The sequence below is a fragment of the Podarcis tiliguerta genome (assembly GCF_965153285.1).
Source record: "Podarcis tiliguerta genome assembly, chromosome: 10".
NCBI classification, from domain to species: Eukaryota; Metazoa; Chordata; class Lepidosauria; order Squamata; family Lacertidae; genus Podarcis; species Podarcis tiliguerta.
Genome location: NC_139543.1, coordinates 52,326,701 through 52,349,276, shown reverse-complemented (window position 1 = coordinate 52,349,276; position 22,576 = coordinate 52,326,701). Strand labels below are relative to the sequence as shown.

Sequence of the window (22,576 nt, the reverse complement as noted above, 5' to 3'; positions counted from 1 at the left end):
CCTTCCTTCCTTCCTGAGTTGGAAATGCTGAGTTGGTTCCTCCATCAGAAATACATTATGCAGATCTGAACCACTGGTGATCCATCAAGCCAAATTGCAGCCAACCTGCTGTGTATTGTTCACTGTTTTATTGCTGCCTTTGGAGTGATGATAACTATTATTATTATTATTATTATTATTATTATTAGTGTCTTCTGCTTGGTGGATCACAGGTTTTGCAGGCCTGTTGCAACTGGTGGCATTCCTGCGAGTGTCTAACTGTCCACACTACTTAAACAATTTGATGTTGAAGAGGCGCAAGGAATATTGTAAAGTGCCCTTTAATCCTCAGATGAATTTTAATGATCAATAATAATAACATCCAATAAGAAAAGATGGTACAAAGCTGCTCAGTCAAGCTGCCTCACACTGAGCCAGAGTGTGGGTCTATCTAACTCCATTATTCTCAACACTGACTGTCAGCATCTCTCCCATGTTTCGTGTAGGCATCTTTCCGAGCCATATCTGGAGATGCCAGGGACTGAACTTGGGAGCATTTGCAAATAAAGCATGCACTCTGCCACCAAGCTATTGCCTTCCCCATGTCCCTCAGACTGCCCTTGTGTGCTGGCTGGGATCAGCACAACAGTCTGCCTCTGCGGCTTGCAGGATCGGTAGCACTCAGTCAGCATACCAGGCACCCAAATCCTCTCTGCCTAGAGGTGCCCTGAACGTTACCAGTTTTGCCCAGTGTTTGGTAGAGGAACATGGAACATGGGAGAGAGAGAGAGATGTGCCTTTGCGCTGCCTTACAAGAAAGAGTATGGGAAATGTGAGACACCTGAGGGCAATCTCTTATGCTTCCCTTGCAGGCCCAACGGAGAAACCGGTTTTGGGAGTTCATCGAGGACAGGGAGGGCAGCGATCCCTTTGACAATGACGAGGATGAGGTGGTGACCTTTGAGCTGGGCGAGATGCTTCTCATGCTGTTGGCAGCAGGAGGCGACGATGACCTGACAGACTCAGAGGACGAATGGGACTTGTTTCACGATGAGCTGGAAGACTATTACGACTTGGCTCTATAGCACCTCTTTGTGGAGTTTTGGACTGCCTGCTCCAGTTTTCAGGCAGTAGCTCTTTTTCCTGTGGTGTTGTGGCAGTGCCTGTGTTTTTTTCTCCTCCTAGGCAGGCCTATCCATTCCAGGTGCTGCTGTTGTAATAACTTTTTACCCAGGGTCTGTCTCCTCCTCTCCCTGAACCCCGCCCCGCCCTCCTTTCTCCCGGCCTCAAAGCTCCCCCAACCCCAGGAGTGTGTGTTTTTTTCTTCTCTGTTAAACAAATGACATGTAATAAACCTTTAAAACGTTAGGGGTTTTTTTTTTGTAAAAAAAAAAAAGGAATTTAACTGTCAGACAGTTAGATTAGACTTGTTGCTTCATATCTGTGTTCCAGTTCCAAGGTTCAAGTGTTTACAGGACTTCCACACTCATCTTGAAGAGCCCAGAGACAAATGTGAGAGCGGCGGTTGTGCGGCAGGGGCAGGGATGGGCAGGAGTTGGCCAATGGCCTCTTTCCATTACGGACTTCGGAAACATTTATTTTTTACTACTTCAGATTTCGGGCCAGCGGTGTCGTCTGTTCGTTCTTTTCCCTTGGCCGGCTTCAGTTCCATTCCAGACCCGACTCCCACCCCATGTACACGTGTTCATTTGTGGTTTTGGTCACTTGTTTACTTGCACATTACTATTTACTACTGTGTAACCAGAACCAGGCGCGAATGTTCCGGGTTTTTACTGTTCGGCATGAGAGGGAAATGTGGTTTTTTTGTGTGTGAAAGGAGAACTTTCTATGTATGTATATACAAATAAAATGCAGAGTTGTATCCCAAGGGCTGGGCAACTTAGTATATGTGTGTATTAAACCCTTTCGCTTCTCTCTTCTTTTCTCTTTCACCATCACCCTCTTTAGACCCCACCACCACCCCTTTACTTGGCGCTTGAAGTCTGAAGTCCCTGCGAGCTTTGAAGCAGCCGTGGTCTCAACCAAGTTTTCTTTTTGGAAGTGGTCTTGAAACCAGCTCATTTAACTTGGTGATAGGCATCTCCTTAATGACACCAGCACTCTTACATCCTCCCAGCCACCTTTACACTCCTTTTGGGCTGCACATGCACAGGGATATGGTTAGCCAAAGAGGGTTCTGACCAGCCTAATACCCAGTAAGGACACCAGCATCTTAGAATCCCTGTATTTCCTTCCTCTTAGACATGTTTGAGATCATCATTAGCAATCACCGAAGAGTTTTATCCAGGAAAACACTTCTATCTCTTTCTCTCTCTCTCTCTCTGTTTAAAAGAACCCATGTTACCTCTTGGCTGTTCCCATCAAACAAGCAGCCGCACAATCAGGCTCCAGTTCTGCCAAGAAAAAACTCCAGATGCCCCCCAGCCCCCCAACCCTTTTCTCCCTCTTCCCACTGTCTCTTTAATGGAATTTTCACTTTCCATTTACATTTAATGCTGCTGGATTGTCCTTCAAACTGTTCTGCTGCTTATGTCCTTTGGATTGCGTCTCCTTTCACTTTTAAATGGAATCGGAAACTGTTGCTGAAGTCTGTGTTACTTTGCAGCTGCCTTTTGTAAGAAGCACTTTTCCCAAATAATAATAATAAAAACAACAACAACCGAAAAGCAAATTCGTTTTCAACTTTTGGAACTCCTATATTTTAGTTACATTCCCATGTGCTCTCGGTTTTGTCGCAATAGCTGTTTTCTCAAATGTGGGCTGCAAAAAACCTTCTGCAAAATTTAGGATGAAAATGTGTTTCCTGACCTCTGCATCCAGTTTTTAGTCACCAGTAGCATATGATCATCTGGATATTTCCATTCCCCTCATGCTTAATATCAGAATATAGATTCAACTAATTGCAATGCTATAGAGAAGAGAGAAGCTTTGTATGAGAGAGACAAAAAATTTTTTTTGAGTAATGGCATGAGACCTATGCTTTAATCCTTGCCACTGAATTAGGAGTAAAACGTGTGACGTCCGGGTGTCACGTTGTAGCCAATGAGACCTAACTGCCTTAAATCAGAAAATGCTGACCTAATCTGTGTTTCAAAGGCAGGTGCTAGTATCAAAATGAGTGAGATTCATGAAGATGTCGGGTAAAATGTTTCCCCTAGGTTGAGGCATGTGTTCAGACACACAAGTATTCAGAGATAAATATGGTGGTATAAACTATTGAAATTAGTACAGGGCTATCTGCTGACGTGCTGTATCCCTTTTTCATAGGCATTTTGTGCCTCAGTACACCTTTCAGATTATGTGGTCATCCGTAGTAGTTGCATGAGAGTGCCTTGGAAGGATGAGAGAAACAGCCTTATTTCAGGCGTTAACCCAAAAAACACTCCCAGAACAGCATGCAGATTGCTAAAAAAAGACTCGCTATACCCTCAGGCTGAAAACCGTCAAAGTGGTTGCAATTCAGTTCACATGTATGCACAAACTGGGTCATGAGAAGTGGTGGTGGGGTGAACAGCAATTGCTTCATTTATTTCTTTTCTCTCTCTCTCCCCTCCCCCCCATTGTTGTTGGCAGTACTTTTTACAACTTAATTATCAGCAACAGTAAAAACTAATTTTTTGGGCCAATTCACAGATTTTTATATCCATTGTAGCCCAAGCATTAGGCACATGCATAAACTATAGAGGCAGAAGCATGAGCTAGCTGTCTTGTTTATTTGGGGACTTCGCTTAATGTGGAAATAATTAGGTGAATACAAGTGGCTGTGGCTGTTGCTGGCTAGGAGGGCCTTGAGCTACTCCAGCAATTCTGTGTGGGGCTCCCTTCATGTGTGAGATAACCAGTCTAATTCTTATTTAACCAACACGCTTAAGTAATGCATGAAGGGGTTAAGACCATAGAGCAAGATGTCCTGTCAGGCTTAGCGTAGGTTGTTCCCCTTCACCTTGGGAGGAAGTCTACCTGAGAAGCGCAATGTGTGAGGTCCGAGCTGGTTTCTCCAGTTCAGACTGCGTGGCTCTCTCAAGCCACTCTTGAGTTTCTAAACCAATAATTATTACCAATAATAACTTTCACCACCTTGGAACTAAACTAAGTTTTACTGCCTGTGCGGCCTTTCTGACTGATGTATGCAAAAGCATGTGAATCTGACCTTTGGAGAGTTTGTAAGTAAACCATTTTTAACGTACTAAACATGGTCTTTTCCTATGCTGTGAGAAGAGGCAACTATTTTGGAACTCACATAGAAAGACATATTTTTAAAGTCTTAACAGCCTATATTCCCATGCCTTATGTTGCTGCATTGCTTTGTGGTTTTAAATCTCTGCTGGGGTTCTCTCACCAATGAGTACTTGCCCCAAACCTGGATCTTGCAATCCAGGAATTCTCTTTTCTATATACTTAGTTATTCCTGAGCCAACATCATGTACTGATAAGGGGCAGAGATTTCCCTCCCTCATAAGAAGAGACCTCAAGGTCACAGCATGAAGTTGAGACTCCATTGCTTCCGGACAGACAAAAAGAAAGGGAAGTACTATTTAACACATCACTGTATAGAATCCACTGCCAGGATGTGGTTGTGGCTCCTGTCTTAGATTTTATCCTCCTACATTACTGTATGCAGATGCCCAGTGCATGAGAAGGGCAGTGGCTGATTTGCTTGAGGCAAATTTGCTTGAGGCAACTGCCTGGCAAGAGAACGTTAGACTACATCACAGGTCACTAATGTGGCTTCTGTGGAACCCACAAAACCCTCTCCCCTTGGTCATGAGGGGCTTAGGGTGATTACCATTTTCTCCCTTAGTAAGTGCATAGGGGGAAGTTGGAAGAGTCATGTTCCTTGCCACTTCCTCTTTCAGATATATGGGCTTTCCATGACTCAGATTCTACTGAATCCAGCTTTCACCCATGTCTCACGAAAAGTGAATTGTGTGCAGATGTGCTCTCTTTCACTGGCTCTTTGTGCGGGGGGGGGTGGAGGGAGAGAGAAACGACACCCACCGCACTCGCTAAAAACTCCAAATGTGCCACAAGGCTTAAAAAGAGGCTGGTGACCTGTGGACCAGATGCCCTCTTAGGCTAAACCAGGGATGTTCTTTGATAAAACTTGTAGTAGGTGTAAAACAATATTACACATAGTTGGAAAACTCTAGTGTAACAACTTCAGTCGATTCAAATTTCCAAAAGGGAACATCATATAAACGCTTTTTACTTTGAATTGTTTGCCATCAATCGGAGTGAGTAAAGGAAACAGGCACACAAAAATCCCCCCTTAAACATCTTCATAAAGGCATGCCATTGATGGCAAGGAGAGGTAGGGAGAATCCTAAGAAAACTGACAAAAAGACTAGTCAACTGCCCTCGATTAATCAAGTTGCTGAGATTGCTACAAAAGCACTGGGCCGCTTGGTAAAGGAGTCATCTGGGATGCAACCATTCATGGCCATTCTTTTTAACATTTCACTACACGGGCTGCCAATGGTTGTCAATGGCACCACCAATTAGAAGCTAACATATACAAGAAGAGATTGTAGTTACTGGCAAGTAAACACACCATTATTTTCCACAGCCATTGGTAGAAACAAACAGACACCTGACTGGGCAAAAAATACCGTAGTTAACTGTCCACTTAAGCAAATGGTTTCCAATAGACCTTCCTTCTCTTCAACTGAAAAGATAGCACTGCCAGTCTCAGCCACTGCAACCCGTCAGAACAAAGGGTGGCCTCTGCTTCTGAAGAACGACACGAAGTCGAAGTTGCCTGGCTGAAATGTTATCAGGGTGGCAAAATGAGGCTAGCAGGGGGATTCTCATAACAAAAGCAGGCCCCAGGAATCGCCCCTGGTTGCTTCTTCTCCTTGAAGCACCTCATCAACATGAGCAGTTGGACTTCTCATCATCCCAATTAGAAACCACTGGCCTGCTGTCCAGATGGATGGTATCTGAATAGGCAGCCTCTCCGTGCAGCTGCAAGGTGTTCCTGGCCATCAGCTCTTTAGCCATGAGAATGAAGACTTCGTCAACATTCTGGGCCTCTTTAGCGGATGTCTCCAATACAGCAAGGATCCCATGCTTCTCCGCTAGAGTGCAAGCATCTTCAAACAGGACTTGGCGCTTCTCTGCTTCATCTGACTTGTTCCCTTTGAAATGGATTAAGAAGGTTTCAGTGACATTTTGAATACATACATCAAGCAGTGTGGGTCGTGGTTTATTTATGTACTTCAACCATTTGCGTGCTACTCAACGACAGCTGTCTCTAAGTGGCGTAAAGGAGACATGCTGCAACAAGATTAAAACTGAGTTACGACTATCAAATCAATGCCAGTCCCCCATGATATCCTTGTGAGGAAGCTGGTAAAATGTGAGTTGAACAAGGTAACTGTTAGGTGGATTTGTAATAATAATAATAATAATAATAATAATAATAATAATAATAATAATAAAATTTATTTATATCCCGCCCTTCCCAGCCGAAGCAGGGCTCAGAGCGGCTAACAACAGTAAAACGATACAACATTCTAAAATCATTTCATTATAAAATCAGTTCAAATTAGATTAATGGCAACCATTGGGCTAGAGTTCTGTGAGGATTGCCAAAGGAGGGGGTCAGGCTATGCCCTGGCCAGAGGCCTGGTGGAACAGCTCTGTCTTGCAGGCCCTGCGGAAAGGTGTCAAGTCCCACCTAGTCTCTTGTGACAGAGCGTTCCATCAGATTGGAGCCACAGCCAAAGAAGCCATGGCTCTAGTTGAGGCCAGCCTAACCTCTCTGTGGCCTCGGACCTCCAAGATGTTTTTGTTTGAAGACCGTAAGGTCCTCCGTGGGACATACCAGGAGAGGCGGTCCCGTAGGTACGAGGGTCCTAGGCCGTATAGGGCTTTAAAGGTTAAAAGCAGCACCTTAAACCTGATCCTGTACTCCACCGGGAGCCAGTGCAGCTGGTATAGCACTGGGTGAATGTGATCCCACAGCAAGAACCCCGTAAGGAGTCTTGCCGCGGCATTCTGCACCCGCTGAGTGTAGTGGTTTGAACCCAGATAGGACTCATTAATGATTTATTGTCATCCTGGAAAAAAGCGACAAGTGGGGTGCTGCAGGGTTCCCATTTAGTTCCATGGGATTTACCTACTCGCAAGTATTATCTCCTAACTTATAACTGGATCCTTAATGCAGTCAGTTGAGTCTATTCTGACAAATGGGAAAGTCAGAAGTGATCACTGGGGCCAAATATCTCTGGTCATAAAAGATCTGCATTGGCTGCCAGTACATTTTTGAGCACAGTGATTGTGCTGACCTTTAAAGCCCTAAATGGCCTCAGCCCTGTATACCTGAAGGAGCGTCTCCACCCCCAACGTTCAGCCTAGACACAGAGGTCCAGCTCTGAGGGCCGTCTGGTGGTTCCCTCACTGCAAGAAGTAAGGTCACAGGGAACCAGGCAGAGGGCCTTTTTTGTAGTCGAGCCCATCCTATGGAACACCCACCCATCAGATGTCAAACAAATTAACAACTACACAACTTTCTGAAGACATCAAAAGGCAGCCCTGTATTGGGAAGTTTTTAATGTTTGACGTTTTGCTGTGTTTTTATTATGTTGGAAGCTGCCCAGAGTGGCTGGGGCAACCCAGCTAGATGGGTGGGGTATAAGTAATAAATTAGTAGTAGGTAAAGGTAAAGGACCCCTGGACGGTTAAGTCCAGTCCAAGGCAACTATGGTGTTGCGGCACTCATCTCACTTTCAGGCTGAGGGATCTGGTTTTTGTCCACAGAGAGCTTTCCAGGTCATGTGGCCAGCATGACAATAAACCACTTCTGGCGCAACGGGACACCATGATGGAAACCAGAGCGTACGGAAACACCATTTACCTTCCCGCTGCAGCGGTACCTGTTAATCTACTTGCACTGGTGAGCTTTCAAACTGCTAGGTTGGCAGAAGTTGGGACAGAGCCATGGGAGCTCACCCCATCACGGGGATTCGAACCGCCAACCTTCCAATCAGCAAGCCCAAGAAACTCAGTGGTTTAGACCACCGTGCCACCCATGTCCCTTAGTAGTAGTATCTTTCTGAGCTCATCCATTTCTCTTGGTTCTCTCTTCCTAGTTCAGAAAAAAGGACTATGCATGCTTGCTTCAGCTTTAAAAATAAATTTCAAAATTAAAGACCAAGAAAAAGCAGATTAGTTTAAACTCATGCTATTGGTGGTAGAATTTATCACCTACCAATCAACATCAGAACCAGGTTGGCAGCACCGTATTTTTCAATCTCATGAATCCAGTGAGGAATTGACTCAAAAGTGGACCTCCTGGTCATATCGTAGGCAAGAATAGCCCCATGGGCACTGCGATAATAACTCTGGGTTATAGTCTGGAAGCGTTCTTGACCTGCTGTGTCCCACACCTGTATCTGAAAGGTAGAGTGGGGGTTGGGGGGGGGAAGATACAATGAAATAAAATTAACTTTCTCCCAGAGACTGATCCTTCAAGTCAACCTAAGTTTACTGAACAGAAAGAGCAGTGAGTTGAAATATAGTCTCCAGACTGCAGTCATATTTATCCACAAACACATTTAGCCCACAGACAACTTGCAACTATCCCAGGCATTCCCATCAAAATCTCCAGTTGGTCACCTTCTTGATCTATTTACAGTGCAATCCTGTGGGTCTAATCAGAAGTAAGGCCCATGTGTGCTCAAAAGGACTTGCTCTCAGGTAAGCAGGTAGTCTAGGGTTATAGCCTAAATGATGTTTAAGTTGATCAACGTGGATTTCCTTATTTCCAGAACTTCCATTTATTTCAGCCTCCTTGGGAAATGAAGGTGCCATTTAAGATGCAACAATCAGCTATCGCTTACTCTTTCCACAACTGTGTGTCCTGCTTCACATTTTGCTAATTCAGAGCTGGGGACCTCTGGTCCACGAGTCTATTGGGACCCACCAGGCCTCCTGTTTGACCTGTGAGGCTGTTTTGGGCAAGCCATGCCCACCTGCCCACGCCCACCAGTGGAGAAAGGAGACTGTGCCACTCACCTTCACTTTCTTGCCGTCAATCTCCAGCGAACGTACCGTGAAGTCCACTCCAATAGTGTTCTGCTGCTTTGCGTGGTATTGCCCAGACTTGAAGCGATGGACCACGCACGTCTTCCCCACGTTAGAGTCTCCAATCAGAATGATCTTGAACAAGTAGTCAAAAGCCTCGTCCATGTCAGAACTGGAGAAAGCCATGATCTTCTGCAGCCCTGAGCGACTTGGCCCTAGAATAGTGTGAGCAAGAATGAGTGCAAAGAACAGCCAGACTCTAAATACCATTTAATTAGTAGGAGCTTACGTTCTTCCTGATCATGCTGTACCATTCAGCAGAGATACCCAAAGAGTGTCAGTCTGCTGGTGGAAGTACTTCGCACTGCAACATTTCATTGCTGCACTCCCTCTTCCTACTGTTTATTTGTCTGTTTATGTATTTATATGCTGCACTTTCATTAAAAAATAAATAAATATCAAGCCAGTATGCAGCATATGAAAACAAAATCAACAGAAAGCATCCATAAAAACATGAACAAATACCAATTGGTTGAAAAGGGAAAATTCATATTGCAAAGTCCTTTGGAAGTAATATATTATTCAAAAGACATCTGCAAGAAGGGAATGATGGTTGCTGCCAAACCTCCAGTGGCAGGGAGTCCCACAGGGCATGCCGCACTAAAGGCTCGGTCAACCAAACCAGAGGAGCGTGAGGAAGCACCTGGAGTGCCCCAGCAGAGAGCTCACTGATTAAGATGGAACATAAGGAGACAGCCCTTAAGGTACTTTGGTCCCTAGTTGTTATTGTTATTGGCAGCTACAATGGAAAAATTCGCCTAACTACTGAGTGGCAAAGGAGTGTGTTGAGTTTGCTAGAGGGCTTTCATTCTACCTCCAGCAGGTCAGGTTTTCGTAATGACAGGGTTTCAAGTGGCAGCCTGGCTCTGTCCAGTTCAGCCTCATCTTGTTTAGTAATAAACTTGTATAGGCCACTGGAGCAGCGTAACAGGGAAATCATAGGTTTAAAGCTGAAGCTGGCAATGTAGCTTGCAATCCTACCAGGGCTGGCCCTGCCATTAGGCAGAGGGAGGCAATCATCTCAGGCAGTAAATGCTGATGGACAGCAGAAGGCAGCCTGCCCCGCTAGCTTCATTCTGAGCCCCTCAGCCATTCCTCTTTGTCAAAATCAGAATCAAAATTCTCCATTGTTTCTCATTCAGACAGCTTTCCATCCATGGCTGAAGACCTTACTTTCCCTAGCTCCCATGTCCCCCTCTAACCCTTAATTAATTATGCTCAGCTTTTCAGCATTTCCTACCCACTTACTGAACAAAAAGCAAAACACCAGCATAACACTAGACTACACTTCAGGGTTATCGTACATTACCCTAACTCCCCCCTGCCCTGCAGCGAAGTGGGAGTAGCAGGATTTGGGCAACCCACACTCTCCACTTAAAGCCCATTCAACACACATTAAAAACACATGCCTTTCCCAAAAACTACACTCCCCAAGATGCTTTGGAGGAATCCATACAGTTGATATGTGTGCTGAATGGGCTTTGAAGGGATGGTGTGCATTGGCCCACAGCTCCAATATAATAATAACAACAGATATCATCTGCATTGGCAGGGCAAACTTTAATCCTGCTGCCTGTTATCTTTTGAACTGGAGGTGTTGGGTGTTCTGCATGATGTGCCTACATAAATCTGGGGCCAGGACAAAACAGAGTGATATGCAGTAGATTTGCAAGGGTTTCTGTCTCCCAGTTGTTTAGCAATGGCAATCAAAGGTCTAAAATGCCATGTCTTTCTTTTCTTTTCTTTTATATGCAGGTCATTCTAGCACATTTTAAAATGCAGCTAGTTTTCAAATTATTGGGTTGGGGTGGGCAGATGGGGGTCCCACTCTCTTAGGTACTGTGTACAAGCGGGGAATTGGACAGAAGTTGTGGTGATCAGGGTTGAGGCTTGTGGATTTCATAAAGGCCCTTCTCCTTCTCCCCACCCCCCAAATAATTTGAGCATTGGATCCACTCGGCAGGTAGCTCATCCCCCTAAATCACCACTTTATACCTAGTTGCCCCAGCTGACCCCAAACCGCCATTTTGCACCCTCACAGTTGCTTCACCTCAGGGTTTTTTTTTATAGTAAAAACTAACAAAGATCACACAAGCCTGAGATCTACTTCTACCTATGCTAGATGAATCACCTGATAACATGAAGCAACCTCTTTATCATGACACTCTTGAGAAAGCACGATTCATATAATCCACAGAACTAAGAGAGAGGTCAGCTTTTGCTGGGAGAAAAATTAGAACAAGTAGGCACTGTCTTGTCAGCACTACTGTCACAAAGAAGCTATTCTCTCATGGTGAGCAGATATCTTTTTACACCCAAGGACAACAGGTAGAAAGTGTGCATTTATAAGTCATTAGGACTGGTATGAGCGGCAGAGAGAAAGAGCAGTTTTTCCAGTCCACACACTCCTGTATTTTCCCTTCGTAGGTTTATCAGTAACAAAGAGAAACCTTTCTTTCCAGCGCCTGCCCCCTTGCAGAACTGCTTCCTCGTTATCACAGCGAGCGTAATATCGAAGCCACCATCAGTTCCCCTTTCCACAATTCCTCCTTCCAACTCTTGCTCCAGCAAAAATTTCCCTTCCTCAGACCACAGAACGGACAGCCATTGCTCAATGCAGTAAAACATTAAAACCCTCCGCAATATCTTAAAGCAGTAGTAAACCTCGACACCAACTTTTGTTCACCTGTTGTTCACCCTTTTCTCTTACCTGCACGGCCAGGTATAGCTCTCTTTGTATTCCCCTCCCACCTTTCCTGGGCTGGCTTGCAGCCTGATGGGAAATGTAGTCCTACAAGTTCAACGTCTTCAGGCTATTGTGTTTATAAAATGAATCTTACCCAACTCAATCCTTGAGCTTTTCTTTAACTACTTACTTGAAGCATCAACCCCCAGAGAGGCACTCGTATACAGCTGTATATGAAAGCCACTTCCTAGCTCAGTGCAAAGGAAGTGTTGTATTTCTCTGAATGACATGAATGCTGGAAAGTGAATCATTGTCAGGCAGTCATAAAGAAACCAGCAGCAACATTCTGCGCTTGGCCACTAAGAGGTAAGTGCCACTGTTTTCCAAGGGATGGGGGAGCTTACCCCTAGGTAAGTGGATCCCGTATAGGACTGCAGCCTTGGGCATTGGCAGGATTGCACTACACAAAGAGTTTAAGTCTGCACAACTTTCTCAAACAGGATCAAAAGTGAGAAGCCACTTGTGTTGAAAGTACAGAGAAGTAAAGCACAGGCCTGATATTCTAAAAGAAAAAACTTAACTTCCTCGTTAATTTACCAGTCCAATCCTATACATGTTGAGTCAGAATTGCTATTGTAGTCAGTAGCATGTGCTTTCAGGTCCATAGAGCCTTGCTTTGGTAATGATGCTGCTTGCATTATTAAGCCTAATTTACTACTAACATCCAATATGCATCTGGTTTGGCTATAGATTGAAGAATAACAATATTCCCCCTGCAAACTGCACTGAGAATTTTTCTCACACAGCAGTCAAGTAACTGATACAGGTCTCTAGACTCCAAGAGAGAAGCAAGCTATCAAATAATTAATAGGTTATCCAGAAGAGAACCATTGTTCAAATCTAGCAACAGAAAGAAACTACGATATCCGCCTTTTCTTCCTGCTCTGCACATTCTGTGGGTTTTTCCTCATGCTAGCACATACATCTATGGGCTATGCCTACTGAAGTTCTCACTATCTAAAAACGGACTGAAGCTCTGTCAGGTGGAGGCTGGAGCCATTCTTTTTCCTGCATGTCCATGTCAGGAAAAGCTGTGCCAGTTGAAATTCTGCCTTTCATATCACTGTTAGGAGCACAGGAGCCTTGCAGGGGTGGGGGAATGGGACTGTGGTATCCCCCTAGGATGAGCTGTTTAATCTCAAAAGGTAAAATCCCTTCTAGCACAATAACTGTAAGAGGGTTTTTTGTGTGTGTGTTTTTAACAGTCCATTCACTGGCCCCATTTCCATTCCTATTGGTAAAGATTTCTGAGCAACTGGAAAGTTTGCACCTCTCAGAGATGCATAGCAGAAGGCAGGCATTCCACAGGTAGAGATGCAGAGATGGAGACAACTTACTTTAAATGGTGTGAGGATCCTATGCTCTTAAATTGGGGGGGGGGGGTTATTGGGCTGCTGTTTTTATTTTGATTATGTATTTTGTGGTTTTATATTTTTATCGTATTCTGTGAACCGCCCTGAGACCTCTGGGTATACGGCAGTAAATAAATTCAATCAATAATAATAATAATAATAACAAAAACAACAACTAGGTGGATTTCTAAGTGATAGGCAGCTATTGAAACGTACAGGAATTTTTAAAAGTTTGTTGGAAATATATCTCTTGTTAAATGCCTATTCTTACTCCCGGATAAATGAGCAAGATTTGGCGAGGCGCCCTCGCCCTCCCAACTTCTGGACAGTGGCAAAATGACGGCCCGATCCTATGCACGTTTACTGTGAAGTCAGTCCCCTTCAGTTCAACGGGGTTTGACATGGTGGTGGTTGTTTTGTAGTTAATCGCTGCTTTGCTCCCCGAAGGAAACAGGCAAAGGCTTTTCCAGCCTCGCAGGGGCGCTGCGCGGCCCGATCCCACGACGCCACAACGCAGCGCATCGAAAGCAACGTGGTGAGTTGCCGGCTCCGGCGGCCGCAGCCTCACCGTCGCCCTCGGGAGCTGAAGAAGCGCGGGGCAGCAGGGAGGAGGAGGAGGACTACGACTCCCAGAGTGCAACGCGAGGGCGAGGTGGGCGGGGCCGCGGCCCCAGCTGGCGAGGGAGCGGGAGAGGTGGCGCGCGAGCGGCGCCGGCTCGGAAGAGGAGGCTCTCACGTGACTTCCTGGAAGTTGCCTTGGAAATGCGGGCAGGTGAGCGGTGTTTACGTGGAGGCTCCCGGGGGCTGCGAGGAGGGAAGGGAAGGAGCCCCGGCGTGGTCGGGGGACGAGGGCCGGGGGAGGCAGGGGCGGCTCCACTGGCGCTCAAGCCCACGCTCACGGCCGGGTTTGCGAGGTTTCTTGAGTCATTGTCCTTGAATGTGATTTTTAAAAATTATTATTATTATTCGAAAGCAAGCAGGCAAGAAGCCTGCTTTCGGGCCGGATTCAAACGTGCCCTGGGACACGCGGGTCTGCCTTGCCGTGGCTTCAGCGGGAAATGGCCCGAAGCTGCTGCTGCTTGTTGTGCTGGCCCTTGGTGCCTTTTAACAGCAGCCTCCTGCCACGTAGCTGTTTGAGCAGGTGGAGTCCTATTTCCTTGTCGGGACAAGGTTTGCAAGGCATGTTGTTAAGGTTAAGGAGGGAATGCTGCTCTGGAGGCATGTGAGTTAAAAGCCGGAGGAAAGTAAACAAGTCTGGGATTTCTGTATTTATTCTCGAATTAAACAGACAAAAGGGGGGTTTTAGCCTAAGCCTGGTCAGGTTGTAATCCCGCCAGCCAAGAATGTTTCTTACAAGTGTTTCGGTTGGTGTTGGGCATTTATTTCAAGGGAATGTTTTCTGTTATTTGGGGTGGCGAGGAAGCAAGAGTACCTCAAGGCTTTCCTGGCAGAAAGGGGCAGCTAATTCTTGGGGTGTTTTAAGACATGTCCAGTCAGTCTTATCAATCTGATCTGTGTTCCCAGATAGGACCAGGAACATTTTGGGGGATATTAGCTACTTGCTGGCACAAATCTGGTTCAAGTAATAGTACGGAGATTGGAGGTTCACCGCAGGACTTTGTGGTTCCTTCCTGCTGCCAACTTCCCTCTTTTGTATGAATTCCTGCCTCCCTTCTTCGGCTTGCTGTAACCATAGTTTTGTTCTTTTGTTATTTTTCCATGCACAGTCACCCTTTGTCTTGTGTAGTATTTTATCTGATGAAGAACATGGCACCATTTTTTTTTTTTAAAAACAACTTTTTGGTAGTTTCCAATAAAGGTAATGCCACACTGTGGATTTAATAGTTAAGTTCTGCATTGGGGGCTAACTGCAGTGAAGACAGCCTGAGACATTGGTTTGCAAGCTGGTACCAAACCCTTATTTTACTGAATGGATTGGAAGCAATCCTGTTAGCTTTAACCTCAGTTAACCTTGATGCAGCCATAACATGGGAATATGGTTACAGCAAGCTCTGGAAGGGAGGAGGAAAAATGAGTTGCAGGAGAGCATCTACTGGATAAATATTTCATGTCTTAATCAAGTTAATAAGGCAGTGTGTGAAGAGATGGAAGGCAAAACCTTCAAGCTCTTATGAACCCTTCCCAAATTTCATGGGCTGTGGAGCAACATGCTGTAGTGGAGTCCTGCAAATGTGAATGTGTGTTTGATAATGTTGGGTGCTGTACAATTCTCAGAAAAGTATACAGTAGCTTTCCATATAAGTAATGAAGGGGATATTCTTTAGCTGTTGGTTCCTGGCAGAATTTTTGCCTCCTGCAAGCTTTGTGTGCTTGAGAAAATCCAAGCCTAACCCAGTAAGTGCTTTGTGATTGCCAGAGCTGCTGAGGCCTTCTGCATCTTGACTGCTCTTAGCTGGTTGTTTCCAAATGCTCCTGTGTCAAATCTAGCTAATTCCCACAGTGTCCTACTGCCAAAGTGAGTAGGAAGCAAAATGGAACTCCTTTAATCAGTCCTACCTAACTCCTTGGTATTCTTTGCTTTTATAGTTTTTCTGTCAATGTTACTGGAGTAGAACTGATTTCAGCAAGGTTCCTCTGTTGACTAGCAAGAGAAGGAACACAGGAAGCTATCAAACTCAATCAGACCATTGGCCCATCTAGCTCAGTATTGTCTACACAAACTGGCAGCAGCTCTCAGGCAGGCGTCTCTCCCAGCCCTACCTGGTGATGCCAAGAACTGAACCTGAGAGCTTCTGTATGTAAGGAATATGCTTTACCACTGAGCCATAGCTCCTCTTCTAAGGACCACCCCCATCTTTCAGAATGAAGCCAACCTTCACGTTATAATTAGTGGTGACTATCTAGCCCATGCTTCAGAAGCTGAGCCTTCTTTCTCCACCCCGATCTGTTGAGGCTCTTTCTCTCTCCTTTATGGCCCTTGGCTCAGAAGAAGGGAAGCTTAGAAGCTCTGGATTTGTCCCATGATAGCCCTAAAGAGTAGCTCAGACCTGAATAGCACATGTCACCTCAGTAATCCTTAAGAATATTGGGCAAGATGGTGAATCTTTAACAAGAGCTCTGTAAGGTAGGATGATTGTGTTATTTCCGGATTAATGATTTGAGGGGGCACACTGAGGTTGAGAGAATAGTAGTTTGCCTAAGGCAGAGGTAGCTGACCTTTGGCCTTCCAGATGTTGCTGGACTACAACCCCCATCATCTCTGACCATTGAGGGTGATGCAATCCAACATCTGGAGGGCCACAGATCTAGGGGCAGTCTGTGGCTTATCTCCTCGAAGATCTCTTCCTAGCAGCTCATTTTCCTTCTCCCCCTCCCAACTTCTAGGAAAAAATAGCCATCTAAAGGTCAGATAAGATAAGCCTAGACAAATAACAGTTGCCTCCTCCAGCTTTCTCCCTGTCTGTCTCTCTCTAGGAGACTCCAGCCATAGGGCAGGGGGTGGTTTTGAAGCTGCTGTGTCTCAAGCAGCGAATGTAATCTGTAGCCAGAGACACAGATGTAGCCCTATTTGGGAGTTCTGTTTCTGTGTACAATACAACATACATGCAAAAGAGAGAGTGGGGACAAGGGTGGATAAAAATCAATGATTATTTTTTTTTTAATGGATTTTTAAATTTAAATCAGATTTTTTTTATTTAAATCGGATTTTTAAAATAAAATGCTTTTGGAGGAAAAATATTTATAAAGATAGTTTTCTACTTAAGTTATATTATAGTCCAAAGGCTATTCATCAGGAAATAAGGATTTGTTTTAAGTTTTAAGTCTGTTTTTTTTTATAAAAAAAGTTTAACCACATCAGTTAACAAACATGGATACACGTGCTATAATGTTATTGTTTTAGTTAAATAAATTGCTTAAATTGTTATTAAGGAAATGATTTATGCCAAAAATGAAGCCTTCATCTGGTTGTAAATATTAAGATTATACCAGCAAGAATGAGTCTTTATGTTAAAAAAATGATTTAAATCAAGTCTTACTGACTAGTGATTTAAATTTAAATCAAATCCACCCTGCTCTGTTGTCCTAAAGATCATGGAAGGTGTTTCTGATTGGGGGAGCCTCCTATACTCATGGGGATTCTCTGCATGATTTAGAGCCCTGCCTGTCCGGAGCCTCCATGAGTTCTTGAATCTTCCTGCTTCAAACCTTCAGCCTCGTAAGAATTAGAATGTAATGGGGATGGCAGTGGGACAGCACACTCATCCTTATCTGGGTTATACATTTGAGCAGAATGCCTGGACGGGGCTAGTTGCATCTGCTTGCTTTTGGAAACACAGTAGAGCACGTGGGCCAGTGCTCCTGTGTGCTCTGCTTCGGTATTGTGGCTGCATTTATTTCAGAGTTTTTATACTCTGTCCTTCCTATAATCACTAATATAAACTCTAAAGAAATTCACTCATCCAGTATAAAAACAGCAGTACAAAGCCTTTAACCAGCCTCGACGTCGGATTCCAAAGGCAAATAAGTTTTCATCTCTTGTGTAGAAATAGCTAGTATCTCAAGTTGGTTGGAGCTCCATAAACAGAGCACAGCCTACCAACCATGCCTTGTCTCATATCGCCATCTTTCACTAGGACTTTCGGGCAGATCTTGAGACTCGGGGTGGCAGGTCTTGGGAAAGACGTATTACTAATGAGTGCATTGCTTTCACACAGATATACATAAATGTAATTGGCCTCTTACAGTGGTGGGACAGGACCCTAAGTTCATTAATCTTTCAGCGTGCCTCACCCTATATGAAACTACCCAGATTTTTAAATCTTCATTTGAGGCTGTCCTCCAGGTTCCTTTAGTTGAGATTCCTGCATTGCAGGAGATTGGACTACATGACACTTGGGGTCCCTTCGAACTCTACAGTTCTGTGTTTCTAAGGGTTGCAGCAAGAAACAGGGCCTTTACAGTTGTGTTTCCTTGCTTGTGGAATGCTCTCCCTTGTGAGATCCCTGTAGCACCATCAATTAACTTTCTCTTGGTGCCAGATGAAAACTTCTTCCAGGCATTTGATGGGTTATGATGATTTTGCTGTCTATTGCTGTTATTGTCTCTGCTATTCAATTTTATTGCAACTGTTTTATGCATGATTTTTATTGTATTCTCCGGTTTTTCATTATGCTTTATGCACTTAAAGTTTTGCAAGTTATTTGGACACACTCCTGTGTGCAAAGGGACTCATCAATGGGAAAAAAATAATAATTTTCTAAGCCAGTTTTCTCATAAGTAAATTCCACTGAGTTCTATGAAACTTTTAAATTTTATTCATAAAACAGTTTATATGACACTGCATCATAAAAAAAAACCCTCACGTTGATTTACAACAAAATGGAAACATAAAACCGACAATCAAATCACAAAAAGTTAAAAGCGAGTTAAATGCAAAAAGAAATTGGAAACAAACAGCAATGGACCATTGTGGGGAATGTATTCTTAATTGCCTGCAAAGGCCTGGCAGAACAGAAAGGTTTTCAGTAGAAATTGGCACAAAAGGCGCCCATTGAATATCTATTGGCAGAATGGGCCGATAACACAAAAGGTTTGATTTCTCATTGTCAAACAAACCAGACCATCCAACTCTGGGAATGTCCAAAGACTCTGAGGATTGCAGTAATAAAATGATTTTGATTATGTTGCCTTTGCTTACTTTTTCCTCTTTTTCATTATTAAGGGAGAAGAGAAATGACCTAATCTACGTTCTACCCTGAAAGGGCGAAAGGGGGTTGGGGAGGGGAGTTGGGGAAGCCAGAAGGAGAGCTATGCCTGGGGTTCGGAGGAGGCCGCCTGCAAACAGGACCCTCACGTCGCAGTGCACACACCATCATGTCGCCGTGTTCCTGCTCACGTTCTTCAGGTAGCTTGTTGCAACTGAGTCTGTACGATAGCCATTTTGTGGGGTTTGTGGACGGTTGAGCAAGTTGAAGGTGGAGAGACAGTGAAGAAGCTGATTCTGGATAGAGATGTTTGATATTTGCTTGGGTGTTCCTATTCTAGAACACATGTTCTCCTCGTTGCCTGTGGTGAGAAACTAGTGGCCCTCTAGAAGTTGCTGGGCTACAACTCCTGTCATTCTTGACCACTGACTATGCTGGCTGGGGCCAATGGGAGTAGTACTCTTAACAACAGCAGGAGGGCTACAGGTTCCCAGTCCCCCGCCCCAACTCATCTTCTATTCATTTTAGTTTCTGGTTTGGCTTTTGGGAGGTTCTGTTCTTCTACAGTGTGATGCAAAAAGCGGTCTTCCCGAGTTTTTAAAATCCTTCCCCACTGTAACAAATATTGCACTTGCCAGTGAAAAGGGCAGCGCCTCTCAGGAAACCAGATGGCAATTCTTGTAGGTATGAGAAAATAACCTGATATTCCTTCTTTCTCTCTCTCCCCTCCTCCCCACCCCCTTAAATTTCCCAGCTACTCTTTGCTCCATGCCTCCCGGAAGACGTTTAGCAATGTCAAGGTCAGCATATCCAACCAGTGGACCCCCTTTCCCCATAACAACACCTCCCCCAGCCTCCAGCCAAATGAGGTAAGTTGGTCATATCCATCCATTTCAATGGGTTAGGTTTGAATAGGGCTAACCTAGGATATAAAATTCATATTACAGGTCTGCAGGTTGCCCCCAAAAGGGATGCCTTTCTGTCCACCAGGGAGGGGTGGACCCAACAGCTATTACTTGTGAAGTGGTAGCTCATCTCACAAAGTTGGTCACCTGAAAGGGGAAGCTCCCTCCTCCATTGTGGGAGCCAAAACAAATCATCTGGGCTTTCTTTGGGTACCGTCCAAGCACTACATCCTGTTGTCGCAGGAGAGTGATCTATTGAAGGAAGCTTCCATGGGGCTGAGTTCACTGCATTGTGTCCCATGTGACATCTGTATAGGAGCAGTGATGTGAAAGAATGGCTGGGGGATGACGACACCTTGCTCTCTCCTGCTTGTGCGAGTCCAGCCTGGTTTCTCAATAAGGAGAATGCACAAGATTTCTGACGTGGGTAATCTTGACTCCATTAAATATTGACTTTGGCCAGTGTTGGATGTATTCATCCAAACTGCCAAAAGCAAGGGAAAGGGAGACTCTGCGACATTCTGTTTTTCAGCACTCTAGGCTTTCTAAGATTTCTCCCAGCACTGTAGTGTCTGGAATTTTTCTTCCATGGAAGCAAGAGAGGTAAATGACTATTGTCCTTTAGCAGCTGCAGCAGCAAATGCTCTAAGGCAGTGGTTCTCAACCTGTGGGTCCCCAGATGTTGCTGGACTACAACTCCCATCATCCCTGAGCTCTGGCCTTGCTCGCTAGGGATGATGGGAGTTGTAGTCAACAACATCTGGGGACCCACAGGTTGGGAACTGCTGCTCTAAGGAATATCCTATATAAATGGGGGGGGGGGACTTGCCTCCAGATAAACCTAAATAGGATAACACTATAATTTTGGGGGGCCAACTTCTGTATTCTTGGGTTGCTCCCTTTCCCCAAGACTGTGAGTGAGACAGTGGCAGATGTGTATTTTGCCGCCCAAATGGGCTCCTTTCTCAGAAGCAGACAAGTACTGTCTTCCAATCATGGTGTCGGAGCTGTGGAGAACAAGTGCTCAGGAATAGCTGGGGTGCCACAAAACAAAATCTATAAAAGGAGGATTAACATGGTGGAATCGCTCCCTTGCTTACAAGGTGGAGGGGGACATTTTTCTCTTCCCTGCACATGAAATGGTGGGGGAACATTTTTAGCATGCTTATAATAGAAGTGATTCGGGCTGCCAAGAACCAGATCAAATTGCTCTGGGGGCCTAGATTTTACTTATAGGCCAACAGTTGGCCATACCTAACTCGACATAAAACTAAAGTTGGCTGTCTGCAAGTTGCCATAAGGCTGCGATCCACTGCATTCTTACTCTGGAGTAAAGCAATTGCATTCAGTGATTCTTAAGAAGAGGAGGAGTTTGGTTTTGATATCCCGCTTTATCACTACCCGAAGGAGTTTCAAAGCGGCTAACATTCTCCTTTCCCTTCCTCCCCCACAACAAACACTCTGTGAGGTGAGTGGGGCTGAGAGACTTCAGAGAAGTGTGACTAGCCCAAGGTCACCCAGCAGCTGCATGTGGAAGAGCGGAGACGCGAACCCGGTTCACCAGATTACGAGTCTACCGCTCTTAACCACTACACCACACTGGCATGCAGTAGCTCAGGTTGCCTCCCTTTCTGATTCAGGGCAAGTACACACAGCTCCACACTTAACCTATACCCTTGTCCCTTGTGTGTGTGTGTGTGTGTGGTAACAATACAATCATCAGCACTCTTGATTTATGCCTTCAGGTAGTGTCAGAAGACTAATATATCCCTCGCTTTTAGAGATTTGTGCTCCAGACAATCATATGGAAAATGGCTTGGCTGTTTGCAAGTTGTCACTTGGAAGGAGTAATATAATCTGTCATTGCACATTGTTCTGTTTGTAATGGCACAGTAAGGGCCACAAAAATGGTACCTCTGGGCAGATATGTGCCCACAGAGAGCTTCCTTTGTGCCTTAATAGCCCCTTCCTCTTTCCATGCTCCCTTGAAAGAAGTGCTTCCCCCCAAGCCTAATGGTTGCAATGTGTATGTGTGTCTTCCTACAGATTTCAGGTGGGGAGAAAAGCTGATCTCTCTAGTGGGACCTCTCAGCCCACACAGTAGGCCTAGGGGGGATCCCAACCCCCTCCCATTTTGATTACTGGTATGGAGGGGGGAGGAGAGTGTGTATTGTATTGTGTACATGCATATGGCTGCTTTGCATGCATAGTGTCTGCAGTAGCGTCTCCAATTTTCATATGTGCCCCATGTCCCCAAAGAGTTGATGGTAACATTCAAAAAGTTGTGTTCAAAGTAAAAAGTTGCTTAACATCATGACATGGCACAGATCTGGGTCTGCCAACCAATCGACACTCAGTGGAGACATGCACCAGAATCATGGTGTCAATGTCCCCCCAACAAAAAAAAAGTTAAGAGTGAGTGTCAAATGTGAAGCAGCCCTTTCTGGGTAATTCCAGGTGGGGTGTGTTTGTACTTTGAAAAGTAAGACAGTATAGGACCTCTTCAGTAGAGCCTTTAGGAATAAAAACATTAACATCTTTAAATGCAAAAGGGACTGACCTCTAGTGGTTGGAGTCAGTGTTACAGTACTGAGATTGCTTCTGTGCTTCTGATGAAGGCTGGGGCATTGAAGATGCGTCGTGCTGGTTATCCCTGGTCATTTTTAAGTTATCCCATCAGCACATTTGAGATCCCTATTTGGGGGTGATTTTTGCTTCTCTCCGCAGCTCTGGAACAATAGCCATATATTTCCCGATACTAGGAAAGCCACACTCTTCCTTGGAACTTTGGACACCATCTTCCTGTTCTCATACGCTGTG

At 44.9% G+C, this 22,576-nt stretch overlaps 3 protein-coding genes across 16 annotated transcripts in view; 2 read left to right on the top strand and 1 right to left on the bottom strand.

The window, feature by feature from the left end:
* MKRN1 (makorin ring finger protein 1) overlaps positions 1-2,671 on the top strand; it is a gene marked incomplete at its 5' end in the record, with an annotated part of 24,341 nt that extends 21,670 nt beyond the window's left edge. For all 4 annotated transcript variants that reach the window (XM_083401518.1, XM_083401517.1, XM_083401516.1 and 1 more), the window contains one exon: positions 852-2,671. In XM_083401518.1, the coding sequence (XP_083257644.1) occupies positions 852-1,064 (213 nt within the window). In that variant the 3' untranslated portion in view covers positions 1,065-2,671. The remainder of the gene's footprint in view (positions 1-851) is intronic.
* Positions 2,027-22,488, bottom strand: RAB19 (RAB19, member RAS oncogene family). Of its 8 annotated transcripts, none has more exons than XM_083401552.1 (4): positions 22,317-22,488; positions 9,019-9,242; positions 8,213-8,396; positions 2,027-6,137 (listed from the first exon to the last, which is right to left on the bottom strand). In XM_083401552.1, the coding sequence occupies exons 2-4, from the start codon at positions 9,211-9,213 to the stop codon at positions 5,869-5,871; spliced, it is 648 nt and encodes a 215-aa protein (XP_083257678.1). In that variant the 5' UTR covers positions 9,214-9,242; positions 22,317-22,488; the 3' UTR covers positions 2,027-5,868. The 8 variants fall into 8 exon arrangements, with proteins under 8 accessions (XP_083257678.1, XP_083257680.1, XP_083257679.1 ...); XM_083401554.1 differs by lacking the exon at positions 22,317-22,488 and adding an exon at positions 13,457-13,791; XM_083401553.1 differs by lacking the exon at positions 22,317-22,488 and adding an exon at positions 13,402-13,782.
* SLC37A3 (solute carrier family 37 member 3) overlaps positions 13,844-22,576 on the top strand; it is a 29,628-nt gene continuing 20,895 nt past the window's right edge. For 2 of the 4 annotated variants that reach the window (XR_014502547.1, XR_014502548.1), the window contains exons 1-4: positions 13,852-13,957; positions 18,869-19,051; positions 19,606-19,720; positions 22,484-22,576. Coding sequence is in view for 2 of the 4 variants with exons in the window: in XM_083401509.1 (XP_083257635.1) it covers positions 18,957-19,051; positions 19,606-19,720; positions 22,484-22,576 (303 nt within the window). In the remaining 2 variants the exon portion in view is untranslated. The other 2 variants (XM_083401509.1, XM_083401510.1) reach the window with 2 other exon arrangements.